The following is a 22,232-nucleotide window of genomic DNA, read 5'->3' on the forward strand; positions in this document are numbered from 1 at the left end:
CGTCGAACCATTCCAGCTTTTGAAGTCTGATTACAGGACGCTCTCTACATAGGTTAAGCCCTTAAGATAATTTCAATTTATATTACTTCTCTAAGTACCAGAACCAGTATAATTCTCTCTTCTTTCCGACATACAGTAAGGAATGAATATCAGCAGCTTAAAAATGAAACACAATTACTGTATTTTGGTTTTCCCCCTCCCCCCAAAATATAAATATATACTGTATATATTTTTTAAGTTTTGCTGTACTTTACAAAAAAAGTATCACTAGATGGCAGCAGTGCGTTTTAGAGCTTTGCCAATTTTAAACAGCTACAGGAAGTAAAAAACGGCGCATGCGTGAACCGGCGTACTAGTTCTAATGTTTAAATAGATGAAAGAGAAAAGGGAAAAAAAAAAAGAAAGAAAGGAAAAAAAAAAAAGCAACATTCACAGCACATCAAGCCCAAAATAGTTTACACCTTCTACACTGAAGCATTATTAAAGTTTATCTGGCTAGGTCATCCTTACAGGAGAGGCTAAATAAGGCATGCTTTAGACAGTCATATTGTTGCTCACTTGAAAAGGAAAAAGAATAAAAAATAAAATAACTCAGACAGAACTGGAGTTCTAGAACCAAGAGTTCCAACCCTTAAATTTAGCAGGTCATATTGCCATCAGTCTCTCAGAAACTTAAAGCTCTAAAAAAGAAACGAGAAAAGGTGCTAGTCAATGCCCGGCAGCGTTCTCAACACCCCGTGCCGTAACGGCGTGCAATCAAAGCGCGTAACATCCGTCTCGGTCTTAAAAGAAGATAAAGGCTTCCCAACCAACCCAGGTTAGCTTCCAGATTTTAACTGAATGAGGAAGGGTTTGGGGCTTTTTAAAGTTTTATTTACAATAGTAGTGATGGTGTAAGAGTTCAACAGCTACCGGATCGTTCAACTACCCCCATATTTTATGGCAGAGATCTCCGGGTAGCCCCCGGTGCCCCGTGGAGCGCGGCAGGAAGGCTAGTGCCATCCTCCAGGCAGCTGGTGACCTTTTAAGACGTGGAACGAGTTGTATTTACGCACCCCAACCACTACAGAAAAAGGAGGACTTTAGCCTGACCGTTTCCAAGACGGGGGTGAGTCATACTTACATGATGAGTGTTTTTTAATTTGTGTTTCTCTGGCGTAAGTTTTTATCTTTATGATTGTTTGTAGAATTGGTTTTCCTGGAGAAATAAAAAATAATAATAATAATGGACCAAAAGTTAAACAGCATTTCATTCTTCCTCCTCTTAAGTGGCTAAAGACAACATGACTTTTAGACTGTACGGTGCCACCCTCCTGCCCCATGCAATCCACCTCCCACATCTCTCATCCTGCCTCCCAGTTTTACCACTTCCTTTTTATAGCTGAAGCTTCCCCCCCCACTACTTTGCCATTTCCTTAAGATATTTGTAAAAAATAAACCCACGTCAAATCTGCCACACCAGGCAGTTGGGGAGACCATACAAAAGTTTGTTTCCAACTCCTTTGGCCGTGTTTTTCTGGCCAGGACCTTGCAGCTATCACTCTTCTTCACTCCAATGCTAACAACCAAAAAACTACCATTAGTAGTGTACTACCATTAGTAACGTCACACGTAACATAGGTCGGATGTCCTGTAATAACTCCCATAAACCCTCAGATGAAGCTCAGTAATTTTTTTCCCCCCCCTTAAAGTGCACTTACATTGGCCCAGCTGGTTCATCATCTGCAGCAAAAATTCCAATGCAATCCAGGGAAAGACAAGGAAAGGAAAGAAAAGAGAGTCAGTCTCCGCACCGTTAACACCGGCTGAACTGCAAACAGCAAACCGATCTATCTACAGCATTAAAGGCCATTCCACTCGATAGTGCAAAGATTCATGGAGTTATTTTTTCCGGATTCGGGTTTTAATGGCAGGTATGTTGCTTCAATGGTTTTAGTTAACACTTTGAATGCTTGTCATGAAGAACTGCAACTCTAGCGGACAGATTCTTGCAATATGGTCAGACTCATCTTGTCCCCAAGTTCCAGTGGTTCAATCTCATAAAAAATAGATGGGAAGACAAACCAACATTTCAGTTGTAAAATCCTGCTGGTTGTTTTCTTGCATTGATTTTTTTTTTTTGTTTAAATAAATATATATACGTTTTAAAGCCACTCTGATGGGTAATTACTGGTATATACACGACAGGGTATATACACCATACGCTCACCTTCCCCTGTGGACAATACAACCTCTACATATTCCGTTTTTCTCAACGTCTAATTAGAACGGACCAGGTTAGGAGGAGGCTGAGGGTGCAGTACTTGATTCAAGTATCCCAACGCGGTCCTTGGCTAGCGACAGGCATCGTGCGTGCGTCCGATAGAGCACAGGGCCCAAAATGCCAGGAAAAGTTAGGGGTGTTGTAATGCCTCCAGGCACAACAGACTTCAGCTACAGAAGACCAACAGCATTGTTCTGCCTGTGTTTCTCGGCAAAAATATTCTCTTTTAGGAATTGGGAAAAGATCCGCCAATGAGTAATGTTTCGCATTAGCTCTTTCATGACCAATTGAATGTTGTTTTTTTTTTTTTATTATCAAACACCTTATTTTGCAGTACCTACAGAAGACAGAAGTGCATTTAAACAGCAGCACAAAAATCAATCCAGAAAACATTACGGTAATGCTCCTGTAGAAGTTTTTTTGGGGGGAACAATTCAGGACCCGCTGTTTTCGGCACTCAACAGTTGCCGTTCCCACCTCGTGCTAGAAGGATTTTTCACTGAAGTCTTTAAGAAACTCTCAGCAGGATTCCACAAGGGTGCTTAGTGCACATGAAGCAGTTATGGAAATTACAGTCTTAACAGTGTAGGCATCCGCATGAGCACACGCTAGGAGTAATGTCGGTCAAAGGGGACATTACTCCACCTGTACCTTCAAGGCAACGGATAGGCAAAGCCACCGCTAGCACAGACAGTGACCGGAACAAAAAAAATATTTCAAAAAAATAAAGAACTAACCACAAACCAAGAGCTTTACAGCCAAAATAACACACTAGCAACACACCAGTGTCCACAGAGGTCCGTTACCAGCAACAGTACACTATCGGACAAGATACAGAGAGAACTAGGACTAGTGAGGACAACCAGACATCAATGTGCTGCTGCATATACAGCGGAGATTTACAGAGACACATCGGGTACTGAAACACAAAGCACAGCAGAGTAGATCTAGAACTGCCCTCCACAAACATCTTCTTAAGTCAGAAAAGATCTTAAAGCAGGCTGCGCTACGTACTCTGCACGCTGGGTGGGAAGAGCCTCAGACAGACAGTAAACCCTTAGTTCGCTCCATCCCCAGCTCAGCACTGCTACCCATGCCGTTCTGCTTTAAGACTCGGTTATCTCAGCTTGCTGACGGGCATAATCGACATCCTTGAGAGTTTGTTTCGCTGGACTTCAGAAGTATCAGACTGCGCCATTAAGGTACAAGCTCTCTCTCGCTAGAAAATAAGCATTTTCCCTTCTCCCTTAAAATATTTAGATGCCTATTGCAGATAAGTAGCTTTGCGTGTTTAAAAAAAAAAAAGCTTCACATTTATAAAGGCTGCCATCAGGTCTTTTCCTAACGAAGATCCAACATGCCTATCAGAATCCTTACTATACGGTGGATCACCACCACTCGCCCCTTTCCCATCTATAACGTAAAAATGGAGATAAAATAAGACCGAGGAAAATTTCTCTGTGCGTTACTATCCTGGTCAGCCACTTAACTGCTGGAAAAGCATCCCCAGTACAGTACAGTACAGACAAAGACCGAAACCTCAGCGAAATCAGGGGGCAACAGAACAACAGAAAAATAAGTACAAAACTAGACTAAATCAAGATTAAAAACAGCAAACTGAAATCCAAATTAGTTGTGAACGTGAATGAAGAAGTTGGAAGAAAAAGTGTTAACATTATGACTTGTGCATTGTATAGACTGAAGCGGAGATTAAACAAACTCCAAAGCATGCAGATCTCTCACTTACCACCGTTTTTTTAAGGGTATGATGCAATTGAAGGGGGGGAAAAAAAAAAAAAAAAAGAAGTCATAGTAACCGACAAATATCAATATAACTCAAAACCGTTATGCCAGAAGGCCTGCTCTAGTAACCGACTGTCTCTAACGGTACGTAAAACCTATGGCCATAGAGAACATCCTCCCAGTACACTGCTTCATTCCGTTCTGCTCCCAAAAACGCTGCCAGGTGAGCTGTAATTTTATAATTGACCGCACTAAACCCCTCCTTTGGCAGGAATTTGCTTTTTAATTGGGAGGGGATCTCTGCAGACTCCAAAAACCCCACTGTTTATATAATACAAGATTTAAAAAAAAAAATATATTACACCAACAAACCACCCAACCAGCCAAGCCTTTCTTGTGGGTACAGTAATTATCTGTAGCCCCGAAATAGCACATTTCTGAGCCGAAAGGTTAGAATTGCTGCTGTCTTTAATGCATCGTGTAACACATGTAATCAATCCTTCCAGGCAAAAATATCTGGACATTAAAATTGCAAAATGATGACAAATAGATTCACTTTAGCTCCTCCACTTGTATTAACCGTCTGGGAACGTAACTCGTGCTTCGGCAGTCTGAAAGAGGGCTGTGTTTTGTGGCCCCCCCTCCCCCCTTACTTTCAGCCTTAATTTATAAGGCATTTTAGATGTTACTCAGTTACTTTTACCCCCTTTGGATGACTACAGCATTTATTTTTAATATCAAACTAATCTTGTGTAGTCTCTTATGACCAGTGGAAGTTAAAAATGAAACACTATGGGGTACTTCCAGCACTAAGACTCTAACATTTTTGCATCCAAAGGGACTCTTACGCTTCCACTCGTGCCTTAAAACCCGCAAAGAAATTGGCACAGAGAGGAGCCGAGACCAGCAGCTTCACCAACGGTTCTTACACCGGCACCTGGCAACCCTCAGACCGCCTTCACAGATCGATAGCGAACTGGAGCATTATTAAAATGTTCAATTTCTGTTCAAAAGCTCAAAAGGAAAAGCCAGCGGCCTGTGGCACTTCGGGGTCCTGTGTTACAATACAGCTCCTACGGTCTGCAAAGCAATTTGTTGGAACCATTACAGAGACCGCTGGGGAATTTTTAAATTTAAAAGCTAGCTTAAGGTTTTGCTTTCTGGGAAGAGAATATCCGACAGTGGCTTGAAAACTTTTGAGAACAACATTTAGAAGAATTTAGATGTGTTGGCCCAGGTTGGAAAAATTAAAATTTCTAACAAATTTTTCAGTTCTTAACACGCAAAACATGCGGAAGGCTCCACATCGAACATTTGAAGCAGTCCACAGCCATGCAGGACAGCGATAGCTGTTCGCAGGGACATGAGCGTTACAACCGGCGTTAACCGTTTAGGGCTGCGGTTGCACGCGAAGATTCGAAGGCGGCATTTACCACCACAACACACGTTGGGTTCGGGGTAACGCTCTTCTCTGCGGCTTCACTAACAGGAATATTTTGGAGGGAGGGGGAAGAAGATGGGAAAGAAGACCCTGGCCTTGCTCGACAAAACAAACCCATAAAAACAAAGCAGTTGCTCTGAAATGGAACAAAGACACAAGCGTATCGTCAACGGAGACTCTCTGGCCAAGACTACTCACATTAGACTGGAGGAACTCTGATCCTGTAAGAGCATCTAACAAATTAGTATATAAAGGCCCAGAGGAGCCAGGCTATTCGATTAGCACTGTGCTACAACGATGCTCGCTGCTAGGTGGAATCAATAGCTACCCCGTCCCGCAATGTGCCTGTCTGACAATTCTCTCCCCTCGATGAAGAGTGGGAAGAGAAAGGTAATAGGGGAAAAAAACCCCACCCCAAAACCAACAAAAATTAACTTGTTACAAGGTAAACTGTTTCAGTGAAAACATTTTGTTCTTTAAATTACTTACAGTAATAGCAGGAACAGGGAAAGTCAAGAAAAAAATAAATGAGTATTAGAAAGGATGTGGGGCTACAGATGGAGCTTCTGCAGAGCCGGAGCAGAAAAACATTTATGGGAAGTCTTTGTATTAAGCTGAGAAGTGAGAAGGGAAGAATGAAAAAGGACATGTTATAACCCAGTCACCTCACGGCTTTGAACTAAAGGTCATGTAGAATATGGATTTTCAAGTAAAAACTGTTTACATTCCTACGGGGGAATGTAGCCAAGGAGTTTTTACTTTCTACTTACCCCAGAACACACCCTTTAAAACAGCGGCTTGGCTAATTTTAGGCTATTTGATCCAACAACAACGGAAAATAACCACTTTCTTTAGGAATCCTTGATATACTACATTCAGGTCACAATGGCTGATCACTATGTCTGTCAAAAATAAGCAGCTTAAGCTATACCAGAGAGGAATAAAAAGCTATTTGCTTCCTTTTATTGTCAAGAGAAGCCCAAGCAGCTTGCATTCTGAGCAAAATGCATCAGCAGTCCCCTGCTGAAACTGTTTCCCATCATACATGCAGGGATGTGCCAGTGTCTCTGGCCTCAGCATGCCACGTTCATGCAGCTTTCATCACCAAAAGCCACTGGAAGCTGCACGTTAGTCACCCGCTCTTGATTTTACAAAACCTAGTCGCGTTCTGGAAAAGGTGCGTGATCCGGCCATTGCTTTACCGTGTGTAAAGCAAGTCAAAACTCTCATTTTGAAAGGATGCAGAAATTCAAGCGTGATCTGCCCTCCCTTCCTCCTTCCAGCACATAATTTGGATGCAAGGGGGCTCGCACCTGCGGGCAGGTTCATGGAGGTACTCGCTGCAGTAACCTCCCCTCCCAGGGACGAGAATGCCCCTAATCCACAGGCACGACAGCAAGAACCCGCACGGGGCATCCACTAATGCCATCCTGGCACCATTTCTGGTGGAAAGATGGATTTCACGAGTGCAAAGTTCCTTTTTCTGCTCTATAGCAGCAGGAAAAAAAAAAAAAAACACCCAAAAAACCAAACTGAATTACGTGAAGGAGGAAATATTAGCAAAGGAGCTCCTGAGCAGCCCTGTTCCATGGCATGAAAAGCAAATAAACTAAAGACAAAAAGCAAAGTCCATGCAAAAAAGAAAAAAACCCAAAAACCTGCGGTCAGGAAATGCCAAAGTTAAAAGGAGTATCCTCACCCTTCCAGCATGGCAGCACTTCTAGACGGAGGTAACACCTTTCGTAAGGCCAGCAAATACATTGGGAAAGCGTCTCGTAACACACAGCCCTTTATCCTCCCCCAACCTCTGAAACCTAAGCGGCCTCACTCTGCAGCTAAACAGTAAATTGAGAAGAACTGCTCCAAATTTAACCAGGTTATCTGTCACTCTACCCAGCCGCCAAGAGGTGAGGTAGTTGGCACGCTAATACAGGTAATTTTTAGCCTGTGGAACGTGGCGATGAGAGGCAAAGGGAATTACTGAATTGACTTTATTTTGGCTGGCCAGGTAGAGTTCCCAAGCGCTCTGGAAAGCATCCCAGACACCTTCCAGGATAGAGATCATGTTTCTCTCCCAACAGTCACATCCCCTCGCTTTTCTATGGAGCTCTTACAAATATCCTCTTGCGTGTACACAAGCGCGCTGCAAATAACACCAGTGAAGTTACCGATCTGCTTTGCCGAAGCGTTATCCATCTGAGAAACATCATATGCTTCTAAAAATAGTTCTTCATCAGTCAGGGTAGACTGGGGGGGACCCTTCAAGATATGTCACCTCACTACCTTTAATGGCACTGAATCGGAGGATTCTTTGGAGATGTGGAAGTGCTAAATAGTTCAATACAGTTCTCCAAAATAGCGGCAAGACGAGCAGTTCCTGGAAGGTGGCACCTCAGTGAAGGCAGGTTAGTACAACTGAGAAAGGTAAAAAGGACTCCAATTAAGCATGCCTGTTATTAATGGAGTCTGGAGCAATCCTGTGCCAGCCTCCAGCTTGGGCTGGTTTTGTCCCAGGGGACGAACACAGCACGCTCTGAAGGGCTGTCTGTAACTTGTGTAAGCTTGACTGAGCCAGCCCTGGAAGCGACGTCACCGGGGTTCTGCACGAGGTGAGAGCTCAGCGTGGGCACCAGCATCTCCCAGCAAGACCCGAGATAAAAGCAGTTCAACTGCATTTCATCCTACGCCGTTATCAGTCAGGCTCCGCACAGGCTGCAGGTGCACTTCTAGACTGTCGATTTAACAGTTCCTTCAGCACCAGGAAGGCTTTGATTTCTCTGTATACAGGGGAAGTTACCACGTTTAGCATCGCCATTTTTCTCCAAAACTTTTTAAGAAATCCTTAAAGTGTCCTGAATAAGTCATCTTTGCACTAAGTCTATGCAGAAATCCTCACTCCTGAGATCTCTCCTCTCAACAGGACAGACATTAGCCAGTACATCAAAGGATTCTCAAGGGGGAAAAAAGCCTCGCTGAACGTGGGAGATACCTCTCCCTAAGGTGGGACCTACGGCACCCCACGGCCCACCCCAAAGCACTGCAGAGGGGAAAGACTACAGGTACAAGGCTTGCACCCCAACATTTAGGCTGCCTACCAGTAGCCAGACATCGTATCTGCAGGAATAGATGGCCTGCAGCAGCAAGGACGTGCCAAGCCAAACGGTAACGATCCACTAGGCAGCAGTCCAAAGATGCAAAATGGCCATCCATCCTCAAACGTGGCTGGGGTTTTTGGCTGCTTCTATCTGCTACTCCAGAGCAAAGGAAGAACATCAGCGAAAACGGGTGACTAAGGAACGTCCAGAGTTATTCCGCTCCGGGAAGATGGGGAAGGGGGTGATGGTGGGGAATCGGAAGGAATCTCGGTGTCTACGGAAAAATTGGGAGACATCCAAGGACAAAATTCACATCCCAAGCAAGAAGGTCCATCAGTGAGGTTACTCTGCTGATGAGGCTAAGAGGGTTTCCCCCCCCCCCCCCCATTAGCAAGTAGGCACTAACAGCTCAATCATTATTGCTGCAGCAGCTTCATACGAAGGTCTGGCACAACCACAGCCCTTGTCCTTAAAGCTTAACGCATCAAAACCAATACTAAAAAAAAAAAAATTCGGAAAACCAGCGGATAGGTGAGAGCGCTCATGGCTGTTGCCAAAATAATATTTATATGAAGTAAAATGGTGTTTAGACTAATATCTGCATGAGTTGCTGGCTCAGCTATAGGCTCATTGATGTTACCCGCTACAGCTCACTGCAGCATGCGGAGGCAGATGTATGATTTTGGAAGCAGAGAGTTTAAATTCCCAATGATAAGCACGCCATTGCATTAAAACATTAACTTTGGCATTTCATAACAATGTATTTAAAAATAACAAAATTAAGAATAACCTAAGTAGAACATCCAAGTGTGGAAATCAGCAGCTTGATTTCTCACATACGCATTTGTAAAATGCCCCTGCTTATTATTATAGGGAGTTTCCCACCACAATATCACAGAAAGCTTCAAATGCCATTACAGAAAATGCAAGAGTAGCCAAGGGAATGTAGGACTCAAGTCAGCCTTCAGTGGAGAAGACATTAGGCTGACTGTGTCTCTTCGTCCAGGCAAACCTAATACACAGACACCGACTGTGATATTCAGTATTGGATTTTGTCCTCCAAGGAAAGTGGACAGAGAAAACATTTGTCCACCACAGAGGTGCATCACTCTCCAAGATTCAAGCTTAGCGAGCAAGCAAATTTAGTAACCTCAGTTACTTGGCTCATCATCTTGGACACTTCCATGAGAGATGATGAGCCTGGATCCCTCAGGCATCTGAAAAGCAGCCAGACCAGCCACGAAAACTTCAGCCTTGCAAACAAACAAGTAGTGAACTCTTCACCTCCCATGCGTGTTTAATTGTGCTAACATGGTGGTGGCACTATGATCTGGTCAAGTCAAAGCCAGTTTCTATCGGATTTAAGTCTGTTTGAGGCTGCTTGCCATGAATATTCACATATCAAATTACAATCTGGTATCTTGTTTCAGTCTTTGTGAAACTCCACCAAATCCAAGTCTGAAACGCAGGGAGCTATGAACAGCCACCATCACAGAGGTGAGATGCCCTCCAGCCATCCCAACATCAAAGTTAGGCCGACGTGACACAGCAATACGGGAGAAGTGCAAGAGAACATTTAAATTGTCTTTTTTGAAGTTTTCCGGGCTGGTTGAGAGCCACTTTGAGGACAAACTGCTGGCAGTATAAACCCCTTAGCAACCATGAAGCTGTTAGTTATGCAGAGGAACATGCACTACACAGTTTAAATTTTCTTGGATACACACCTAGACGAGTCCCAAAGCATGCTCTATAAGCAGTTAGTAAATGCTACTCAAGTGGTTGAGATCAAAAGCTAGTTTCCTCTAGGTATGCGCTACTTAAGACACTTTTAATCTGCTACAGAAGTGATCCAGGCCTCAGCCATTCTCAAAGTATTAACGTTTATTATCTGTTTCGTTAGGTTTTTAAATTTTTTTTTTTTTTAATTCTCTGAAACATAGCTCAAGAACCATGAGGTTGTTCTTGCCCAAACTTCACAAAGTAGATCAGTGTTTCAGCACCTACGTTCTCATGCCAAAAGGCAAACGTCTCGCTGTGTCGTTCTCGATCCCTTGCGCAGCTCGACCACAACTAGTCTTGGCTGCAGAAGCTACAACACAGCTGCCTTTGGAAGTTCTCTACCATGCTAGAGGGCTCATCCAACCGAGGAAGACACTAACGGTTCAGTGCTTCCCGTCCTGATTCAGCGTGTTGCCCTCCATGGACTCTAAAGCAGCTGCTCCATTACTTGGATGCGTCATGTTCCTGCAGCACGACGGCATACCAGCCGCTTCTCACAAGGACTCCTCGGATGGCTTTTCTTGATAAACACTGTAGTAAGCAGCTAGGTGTCACATGAAAGCCTGTTTCTCGATGTGGTTCTTTCCAATAGTCATTTTAGCCTCAAGCTGCCCCTTCCTCCATCTTTAAAAGAGGACGGTATGCAGAAGGAGCTCAAAGGTGAAACAGTTACTACTTTGTGTACCAAACACAGTGTAACTAATTAGCACTACCATCAAACCTGGTAATAAATACCTAATCTTTAGAAAATACACCTCAGTGGCCATTACAAGTAGATACAGTTTCCAGAGCATTCTTTAAATTCAAATTCAGTTACAGACCAAAATAAGAGTCCTACCCCCCCCCCCGTTTTAACACTGAAATCATGTTTTATTTCTGAAGCATCCCTGCGGTCCCAATCCCTTTAAGTGTAATGTTGCCTTACAAAGCCTGCCCAGCGTCCAACCCAGATGCCACATGGACGAGGGAGTGCCGTTGGGGATTAGAGTGTTTCCAGCTCTCCCTTTGTGCTGCTTTACGTTCCGTAGGGCTGACGTGCAGGATTTCTCAGGGCTAATACAGCAGGAAAGAGATGGGAGCACTAGACCCACCTTGTGTAAGAAAAGCTTTAAAGATAACGAAATAACCACCCTCCCACCCCATAGTCTGAGATCTCAGGGAAATCCAGCGCTAGGACTTCGCACAGCACTTGGACCCTCTGCACTTGCTGGGCTTAGTGTTTGGAGAATGAACAGATGAGAAAGCAAAGAGCTCAGAGCTGAACGAACTGCGCTGCTGATCCTTCCTGTCACAAAGCCCCGCTCTGTTCTCCTTCCACAAGTTCACTTTGCCCTTTTTTCCTTTTCCTTACAAGTGGCTTTGAGCACACTTACCGTCTGGGACTTCATCCGGCCGCTTTCTTTTCTCATAAACAACTATGATGACAACGAGGATAACGATTTCTGCCAAGATCCCCAAAAAGGGCCAGAGGGGAGCCAAGTGGCTGCGGACACGGAGGATGGTTGTGACGGAGACAGAGCCGACCTGGTTGGTTGCGTTGCACTGGTACTCGCCAGGATCCTCATTTATCTGTAGGTTTGTGATGCTGAGCTCAGTGTAGTTGTCTTTGTTTGAAATAAAGAATCTTCCGGAGGAGTTGTTGATGTCCTGATAAAAGGAGAAAGGCAGAAGAGGAAAAGAGCAAGAGCTTTAGTAAGTTCCGGTGCCTCTTCATATCTATGTCACAGAAACTAGAAGAGGTTTGAGGGATTCTTGTGAAGAGGCTGGTTCCTTAACACAAGAGAAAAGCCCACTGCTTGTGTTTATTCTGTACCCCGCACTAAAGTGAGCTGTGCTTCACAACAGCAACAACAAGAAAAATGCCAGCCTGACCTACAAGCTCTATTTTTATCCTACTTTAACAGTATCAGCCATGAAATACGCCAGCGGTTGCGATCATGTAAGCTTCCGTGATCTCAGCCTTTTGCTTCAAGAGAAGCTGTTACACTGCACTCACCAGTTTACAGCAGTAAGACGAAACAGGTCAACCTAAACAGGTAAGACAAGTAACAGGACAGAGGATACATTCCCTAGCAGGGGACCGAACGATTTCGGGGGGCGGGGTGGGGGGAAGCAGTACCAGTTAAACTTATTCTACATTGCATTAGATAGCATTTTCTAACTATTTAAGGTATGTCGGCCCTAAGAATGTTTTGCCTTTGCTATATTTTTAAAAGAAACACGCACTGCTCACAGATTTGTGGTCAGGGCAGCCTAAGCCACTGACTTCAGGAATATTTAGAGAAGCTGGTATTCAAGGCACCATATTCCTTCTACATTTGAAAAAAAAAAAAAAAAAAAAAAAAAAAAAGACTTCCATAGTTGCTTACATTTAAAGAATTAAAAATTAAAACTTTGACAAAGGACGGATGATTGACTTTCCTGAAAGTTAATCTTGGGTGAATTTATCAAATAACTTTACCAGAAAGGCAGTGTGAAGGGAGATCTGCAGAAAACCATGCAGTACTCTGATGACTCGCAGCACTTGGTAAGTCACTCATACAGCACTGTCCCTTAAAAATTTAAGCTCGCACTCAACAGCTAACAATCCACCCATACTATTTTTTGCTTAACATTTTTTCTTCGTCTTTTGCTCACTAAAAAGTAAGTTGCCACATGGAAAAAACACAGTCACTTAAATACTAGTAAGGTATCACTACCACATTTTAATGTTAAGTCTTGTGAGCTCAACCAGTAAAACTGGCAATCAGTTTGAGAGATTTATAACCAAATGCATTTTTAAATCACATTTTGCAATTTACAGCAAACACCCTGAACATCATATCTTTCTGGACAGGTCATAACTTTGCCCAGGAGCAACACAATAAGCAACTCCGTTCACACAGCAGATATATAAATATCCATTTTGTACTCACTGCTGCTGAAAAATTTCAGCTTCACTCACTCATGTACCAGACTTTTGAGGAACTGCATTTCGAGAAGTTATAAGGCACCCTAAATAATAGATCCCTAAACCCAAGGTGCTCATCTCCTTCCTTACTGGGGGTTTTGGCAATACATGCCCGACAGCCCAGTTTTCTTACCTCAAATACTCCATTGACCTTCTTGCGCCACACCCACTCGGGATGTGGGAAGCCCACAGACTTGCAGTACATGAGTGCCTCCTGCCCCTCATTTTTATTTTCGCTTCGCTTGTGGCCAGTGATGTCAGGAGTAGCTACGAAACAAAACAAAAAGACTCCGTGTTTACAAGCTGCTCATCAAAGAGAGAGTTATTTCAAGCTCTGAGAATTTGAACAGAAATTAAGTGACAAGTTCCCTGGAAGCTGTTCCTTTCCCACACTGAGCTTATCTTACAGAAGGAAAATTGCAATTCCCATGTCTCTGCAAGCAGCATCTCAGCTGAAGATTTGCAAAAACGTCCTTCAGGCTTTGCCAGACAAATTGCCAGACGAGGGAGAAATCTCAGCATCAGACTTGAGTTATCTACCAAAAACCTACAAAAGTAAGATGGTCCAGCCATTCCCCAGTGCAGGAAGCTGAGAAACATCCACGTTTCCCTCCCCACCACTCAGAAGGTCCTTCTGCGGCTCTGCAGTACATTCAGCTTTGAAACAGAGCTGTCAGAGCTTCTGGTTACAACTTGCCCATCGCGTCAGGACTCTGAACTGATACTGTCTTAACATGAATTTCTGAAAGCTGAATCGAGGTGTTCTTCCTTGCAGCAAGATTTTCAATTTGGTCCACAGACATGCTGGGACTTGTTCCACCTTACGGCAATACTACTCCCAGGTACCGCTGGGTATCTGTAACGCAGCGGAAGTGAAAATCCCTCCAACACAGAATCGTTTCATTTAGCCTATACACAAATACATATATTCTAAGGAGGGTTGCCGGTGAAGCTGGGCAACCACAAGCAAAACACAGTCCTGAATGTCAGCAGAGGGTCTTCCGAATTAATTTATCTATAAATAACGTCACTGCTGTTTGCCACGTTTGTCACAGCAGGCCGCTGCAGCCTAATACCTCACGAGAGATTACGATGGATCAATGGGCTGCCTGAGCTGAACCTTTGCTTAAGCAGATGGCTTCGGTGCTGTAGTGACCACCTTTAAAGCCCATTCGCTTTCTAGCTTGCTAATTATGTCACACGTGGCCTGCTGTGTGATTGCAGGACACTGATCTGTTAATCCAGACAAAGTCCAAGCTGAGTGCTCCAGGAAAAGACCCCCAGGCACTGGAATTTATTACAAGGGTAATAAATTTATTATTTGATAAATATTTATTCAAGGACAGTTCCCTTTACCACTAGCAACCCCTACATAGAGGTAGCCAGAGGGAGCACAGGTTTGTCACTGCTTACCTGCGGCTGCAAGCTAAAAGAATTAAGCAAATGTCACAGTTGTCATCAGTCGCAGCGAACAAAACCAACCAAAACATCTTGTGCAACCGCACAGCATCAGCTGAACCTGCTCTTCCCTAATATTACATCACAACTCTTTGGGAAAATGCTCGGCAAGTTTAAGTACTAAAGGAATTATCATATTTCAAAGGCAAGAGCTTTTCAAACGCAGAAAGCAACCCACGCCTTACTCCTGGCAAGATTCTTTTCGGCCAGTAATGCAGCCGATTGATAATGCTGCTAGAGGCAGAATTAAAATAAGCTTCTGAACAACAGAAAAATCACAGTTGTAAGAATACTTAAGCCACAGTGTTCCTTAGTATGTGTGTATTTGCCTGAAAAGACGCCACCAGGAGAGGCTGATCCAACCCAGGCTTTTCTCAAAATGCCTGTGTAAATTCAAACAGGATTTCCAACACCTGCATGAGCTCTGCCGAAATTCTGACCGTTTACCATGTAAAGAAACATGCACTCCCTGCTTACAGAATTATTAACTCTTAGTTGCGTTTTTTAACGGATGATTTGCTCCAACTCGGCAACAGCCAGAGCTGTCAGTAGGCACCAACAAGCTGAACAGATCCTCCACGCTGGATGCTGCTGCCGAGGGAGCTGAAATGGGAGCTCATTACCTAACAAAAATACTATGATTTTATCAGCCCATAAGGAAGAAGGTGAAGGAAATACGTCATCAAATTCTGTAAGTATCCACACAGGCAAATAATGGCTTTGCTAAAAATATTCAATATACATGATTGTGTAACAAGAACGATGGATGAAGTTAGACAAATGCTGACTAGTTGCAGGATGATGCTACCCATGAGTATGACATAAGAAAAAGGCACTAGGGGCTTTATTTATCTTTACGAAAATGGACACCTAAAATGTATCTTTACACGTCAAACACGAAAATACTTTGAGAGACAAAAACATGAATTGAATGAAGACACCAGATCATAACAATTCTCTGGTCTTGTGCAAAAAGAAGCTGCCAGGTACAGAAACTGAAGCAAGCTGGAAAGGAAAGAACACCCCATACTTGCTAAGCGATCACATACTACCTGTGCCTACGAGGGGCAATAATACTCGGAGGAAATTAAGTCTTCAAGCTGATGGTCTCAAAGAAAAAAAATAAATCAGCCTTAGGGTAGAGTGCACTGCATTACATCTTCAGGATATTAAGCATCAGCACGCACCTGCAACGTCCTTTCAAATCACTGTCTGCAGCCTGAAAGAGGAATATAACATTTATTCCTAAAGGTGGTAGTTCAACAAGAAGTGAATTTCATCTCGTGATCTACTGAAAGGAGTCATCTCCTCCTTGCTAGGCTTGGAAAGTTCTCTTTTAGGCAGCAGCAACGTAAGCCCAGTGACTTCCCTGTGGTTTTTGCTTACTTGAGGATGATACGCAGAGATCGCATCCAACCTAATGAAAATGAAAGGCCAGCAGAAGCGGAGCACAAGAGACAGGCTTATGGTGGCAAGGCAACAGTCCCAAAACCGGCACTGAAGGGCTGTCAAAAGCGATTGCAAATTACCCCCGTTAGGATTCATCAGCTTAACGCTGAAGCCCCACACCGTCTCCATCTGTCAGCACCTCGTTTTTCACTGCCATCCACCAGCAGACAGCGAGGCAAAGCAGAACCTTGCAGGGGAAAAGGGTAGGGTAAGTCAGCACTCCGCAGCTGGCCCGCTTTTTCTATAAGGTTGCTGATAAAGAAAGAAAGAGGGAAAGCTTTCTAGGACACAGCAACTTCTACTGCAGGGTGACCTAGTGTTCTCCTACGGCCAAGAGATAATTATATTTCTTTAAGAGGACACCTTTGCCGGGTTATCCCAATGAGAGCACAAGTGACAAGAATACATTCTGCTCTTTCCTTGCTGGGCAGAGTCATGCAGCAGCCATTTCCAGCTCTACTAGGACGAGGACTATTTTTGTAGGCGGTCTGAGGGGAGCACTACACGGAATATTAATATTTCAGGGCATCTGATGCTAGCCAGCTTCAAGCTATGGAGGAGACATTAATCCAGAACTTATTCTACCAAGCTGTTTGGCTAATTGCGTTCTGCTGTACAAACTACAATTAAAATATCGCTGCAACTGACCTCAATCACAGATTTAGCAACAGAGCGATGTTTTCCTGTGAAGCTTTTCAAGTCAAGCTTTTTCTCACACCGTTCTGCGCCACTGCCAGTAACAGATAAAGCACAGAATGAAGCAGGTTTTTTTCAGAAAGGATTTAGATTTCACTTCAGCTTTTAAGCAGCTGAACCCACATCTCTGTTCAGATGCAGTTGGCTGCGGAGACGTGGGCACAACATGCTATGTCAGCTCCTACATCAACGAAACCAAGATAATGTCCCTGATAAAACAAGTTGATTTTGTCGGGGTTTTTTTATTCTTACATTGTGAAACTGGAAAACTAAACACTGAACGTTTGTTTGAAGCAGCAGTGGAGCTGTTTCAAAAAAAGATGGGCTAGTTTACATTAATTTCTACTAAAAAAAAAAATCAAAATGAATTAGTCATTCTTGACACAAGACTAAACTTCTGATCAGCATCATTCATGTGATAGCTTTAAACTGAATCACAACAGAAAGGGGGTTTGTGCCACAGCAAACACTGGGCCTTTTGGGCATATTTGGTCCTTGAAGCATAAAGTGCTTTGTGGATGGTGTATTTTGAATACAGCCCTGAAAAGAGGGTTGTTTTTTTCTTATTACAGGGCATGTAATGTTGTTTCTTGATTAGGAGGTATGCAAGCCCTTAATTTCCAGGTATTTTCAAGACATTTTACCTACATCACTAAAAGGAAGGGGAGAACTAATACACGTAACTCCTCCAAACTATGTCCCAGTTAACAAAACCCTTTCAAGTTTTCCCATTAAAAGACAAAATTAAAGCAAGGGCAAAAGCACCTAAAAATATTCTGGCATGTAGAAACTATTAGGTCTTATAGGTGACCTAGTAAAAGGGCTCTGGAAGATTTATTTTTCTGCACTGTAATTCTAATCTATGTCTACCTTTATAGCCTGGGCAGAGGGCTAGGACACCAAAGGAACTGCGACAAGTGAGAATGTGATATGCATTTTCTGTGCAATGCTTAGGACCACTCTAAGATGCAGCTGTGCTAAGAGAACGCCCCGATTTCTTAATTAATTTCTGGTACAGCATTGCAAAACTGCTACAGAGGTTTCTTAAGACAGTTAGGAGTCAAGAAACCAAGCTCTTCCAAGGGTGCTGAAATAACCACTCGTTTTCCAGCAATGCTGCTTGGGCTGGAGCCAGAGTGAAAGTGGAAGAGAAACATTCTGAGTGCAGGTATTGCATGTGAAACAAGAGCCTCTGGCTCAGCGGAAGTTAGGGGGTATAATAAGTTTTATGTCTCTCACAAGCAGCGAATGGGACTGGTCTGAGCACTTGCTACGGGGAAATCAAGAGCAACTCGGAAGGACAGAAGAGGAAGGTGCAAAATGAGGAAGGGATAAGGCGGGAAGTCAGAAGAATCCCCTTGCTGACCTAACGGCAGAAAAGCCTTATAGGAAGAGGCATTAAAAAGCTCCACCTGTGCAGGTGCCCGGGAAGAATGCAGCCTGTGATGGCAAGGCAGGGCAGAGACAACAGTTGCCCTCCGTCAGTCTTGCTACGTACATCAACATCTTCCTTGATGCTTGCACTACTTCTGGGCAGCCAGAGGGAACTGCAAGCACCTGCCTTCCCACCTGGTCCTCACTGCTGCTGCTCTGCACCGGACGATGGTTGGTGGAGTATCAATAGACGAGACGACAAATTCGTTTCCTCCTTCTCCCAACCTCTTGATAAGAGCAGAAAGATTGCAGAGGCAAAATTCTCCAGGGTTGCCTTGTGGTTTTTTTTGCTTTTAATCTCCCAGTTTTCAGAGCTCTAGCATCACAACACCGCAGCAAAATCACTGCAGGTATTTCCACCGTGTCGCAACAGAGCGACTTAAAAAAACCCTGCCTCCAGATGGGGAGTAGATAGCGCATTGCATCTTGGCTAGTGCCTGGCAGGATCATCGTCACGGTCCCTGCTGACTGACAGTAACCACATCACACATCACGAGCTGGTTATCTGCCATGCTCTCAGCCGGCTGACTTCACTGCGAAAGCAAAAGCTGGGAGAAGATCCCCGTTTCAAGGCAGAACCTTCCTAACATCAGCATTTACTCAGCCTGTTGTTTCTGGCATAAAGCTGCACTCACACAACGCCCCTAACAGCCCCGAGATAATCTGAGCAAGAACACTCAAAGTCTCCACCAGACACTTCATCCCAAAGCCGACTGTGTGAGGGAAGCCAGAGATATGGCCTTTCTGGGAATTCACCGAGATTGACATTAAAACCCAGCATTTACAACTGCATATAACTATATGTTATATAGTAGTGCTGCCCTAGGACTTTCTTTACCAAGAAAATCTGCTTTAAATATCCACGCACACCTAGCAATTCTAACAGCGATGCTCATGTTCCTGCATTTTTGCATTCTTACAGAGCACACGTAGAGATTCAGGAAGAAAATAGGCAACGTTACATAAAAGGCAAATGGCACTAGTATATCCTGGATTACATCTGCTGCGAGGCATTTGTTAAAGTTGTTCACAAGTTGTCAGAAAGTCACTATTTTGGTCCACAAGCACTTTCGTATTCTGAACCATCTTTTCTATGTGCATCAGCAGTAAAAAGTTGCAATACAATTACAACTAGCTATTCAGCAATTAAATTTGTGTACAACTGCTTGACCACAAACACTGTGATAACGCCACACATGCAGGTTAGCATTAAATTACACCATCTGCATGGTCAAACAAGAGTCATGCATCACTGATGCGTTAACATGTGCCTTGATTAACAAAGAGGTAACATTTCCACACACGAAGTAGTATCAAAATCGGTTTGCTTTGAGAACTAGAACTGCTTTGGCAGACCACGTACAATATTTACACTGAACTGCAGGGATCACAAAGAATGCCTCCTTTTGCAGAGTAAAAAAAGCCTGTGTATTCTTTGCAACTAGCATGGATATTATTCAGAGACATTTCCATCCAAGAAAGTATGTGTGATACCATACGAGTGTAGCTGCACGGCTCTTCCAGGAGCAGTAAATCAAACGAGTACTCTCCGATCAGAGTGAATTCGTGTACAGTGCTAGAACTGCAAGGAGACTGCAAAGTTCTCTTTAACTTGTGCTTTAAATGCAGTCCCAATTCATTACTAAGTTTCCAAGTAACAGGAGTTAGAAAAAGCACCTTTTCAGTTTAAAAGTATACATAGAGTCTAATTTCAAATGTGGGTTACATACGATTTCTCACTCTAGACGAGCCCTGGTACTTCTCTCTACCAAGGAGGAATTTGAGCCACTCTTGTGATGCCGTACGGAGGAGCTGGAGAACACAGGGCTACTGAGTCCTGGAATTGCGACTGCCAAGCAAGCTGCAAGTGTAATACCTCCCAAGAGTGCTGTCGGAGTCATTAACTTTTAGCTGATGACTACTCATTTGTATTCATGTATAAATTACCCATGAAAAGTTGTTAGTAATATTAGTTGTCATTCTCCCTCTGCCCTTTGTGCCAGTCCCTCAATTAGATATATTGGCTTTTCTTTCTACAATGTTAAATCCTATGTCCCTGTAAACCTCTCTGCCAAGTTCTCTCGGTGTCCCCGCCTGACACCGGACAACAGAGAAGCCCTAAGCCAAATGTTTCTAAAAAGTCTTTTGAGAGATTTATACAAAGCTGAAATAGGTCTTAATCTTAAATTTCTCATCTCTGGAAGGAAGGCAGAAAGTATTTCAGATCTTCATTACGATAATATTAGACGATTTAGCAACTAGAGCATACAAGCAGAATGCAAAAAAATCCCCTCAAAAGCAAAAAAAAAAAAAAAAAAAGAAGAAAAAAGACCAACCCTGCACCTATGCACCTTGAACATCCAGAAGACAAGCTCACCAGAAGTACAACCTAAGTTTGAATTTAACTTGCTGCAAGCCAGGTAATAACTATTTTTAGCGCTGCACTCAGATTTTTTTATCAGTAACAGTCCATTTCTCATGTGTTGACATGCCGTACACCTCTTAGCTGGGACAACAGGAACTTGTGGTGCATTTGCATGAGCACATATTTGAGATTTCCTTTTTCCTTACAGAGCTAGCTTCTCCACCAGATTTGGTTAAACACTGGGTATATTTTGGTAGGTTGTTTTATGCAAGATCATTCGCAAAACACTTTTAAAATCTAGAGTGAGAAATCAGCAAGCTTTTCTTGGTACCGTATCAGTCAGAATGCTTATTTATATGGCAATATTTCTCTTCCCCAGGAAACTGTGTGTACTGTTCAAAAGACACTGTTCTCTGGAGAGGAAAGATGGCATTCAAAATAATACTGTACATTTATCATTTCATACAGACTGCTGAATTACTCCCACTTCCTCACTTCAATTCAGGAACCTGAGCATGCAGTGAGGCAGGAAAGAGGTCAGCTTTCCGCTTTTCCTACAGATCTGTGGTACCCCATTTAAACAGCAATGATCACAATATAGATCAGGATAGGCTGCGTCACTGCTGCAGGGATGCTAAGAAATAGTGTGAAGCATCCTCCTTCCCATCCACTATTTTCAAACAGAGCAGAGGAAGCTCTACATTTAAGCTAGGGATGTAAGGAAGGTGGTAAGTAATGATAACTTAAGATTTCAAACAAGTTTACAGTACGCTTTCATAAAACAAGCATCAGTATAGTCCCAGACACGCACAGGCTGGTTGCAAGACTTTTTAACACATTTTTTGCGTGAACTCATCTGCCTTTGACTAACAAAGCTGCCATAATGGATCAGTTCCACCTTAGCGCAGCACATAAGGGGGAAACCACAGCTACTGCAGAGCAGTAGGCCAGTAATTTCCAGAGTTATTCAATGAACAACCTGTATTGCGGCAGCAGTTTTAGCACTGTATAAAACACCATCATCTCCACGTTACCTCTGTGCTGTACAACTAACAGAAACACTGCTCTTTTGTTCAACTGCTACAGTGAAACTTGGTGCAAACCTTTCACATTTTGCAGTTTCTATGCACAATTTTAGGGTCCTAAAGATGTCAGAAGACAGGAAAAAAGGTGCACGAAAGCAGAAAACCCCAATGTGGTAACAGGACATCTGTCCAAAGCAGAACCCAGGCTTTCTCAGCGACTGAAGTAGTCTCTGCAGACTAAAAACAGTTCCAAGCTGCCACACGTGACACGCTGGTTCTTACTTTTTTCCTATTTAGAACAAATTCAAAGTACATTGGATACATTCAGATGGCTTCCTTTACACAGTTGTCTTTGCATGAGTGCAGACATATTCCACAGCAATCCTCATCCTGCTGGACAGCCGGATTTACCAAAACAGCACAGAAGCACATGCTAGAAGGTGTTTTAGTACGGCCCACAAGTGCAATGGTCATATTCCCGTATTTGTGAGATCCTTCCCCTACGACTGCATGCATGACTTCCCCTGAAATGAT

The 22,232-nt window shown here is 43.4% G+C and overlaps 1 protein-coding gene across 1 annotated transcript in view; it reads right to left on the reverse strand.

Annotated features, from left to right (window-relative positions):
- Window positions 1-420: 420 nt before the first annotated feature.
- NPTN (neuroplastin) overlaps window positions 421-22,232 on the reverse strand; it is a gene marked incomplete at its 5' end in the record, with an annotated part of 32,318 nt that continues 10,506 nt past the window's right edge. Inside the window, 5 exons of the mRNA XM_010294393.1 lie at window positions 421-680; window positions 1,124-1,198; window positions 1,701-1,710; window positions 11,695-11,968; window positions 13,405-13,538. Of these exons, the coding sequence (XP_010292695.1) occupies window positions 1,138-1,198; window positions 1,701-1,710; window positions 11,695-11,968; window positions 13,405-13,538 (479 nt within the window). The remainder of the gene's footprint in view (window positions 681-1,123; window positions 1,199-1,700; window positions 1,711-11,694; window positions 11,969-13,404; window positions 13,539-22,232) is intronic.

This window comes from Phaethon lepturus, unplaced genomic scaffold, assembly GCF_000687285.1.
Source record: "Phaethon lepturus isolate BGI_N335 unplaced genomic scaffold, ASM68728v1 Scaffold11309, whole genome shotgun sequence".
Classification (NCBI taxonomy): domain Eukaryota; kingdom Metazoa; phylum Chordata; class Aves; order Phaethontiformes; family Phaethontidae; genus Phaethon; species Phaethon lepturus.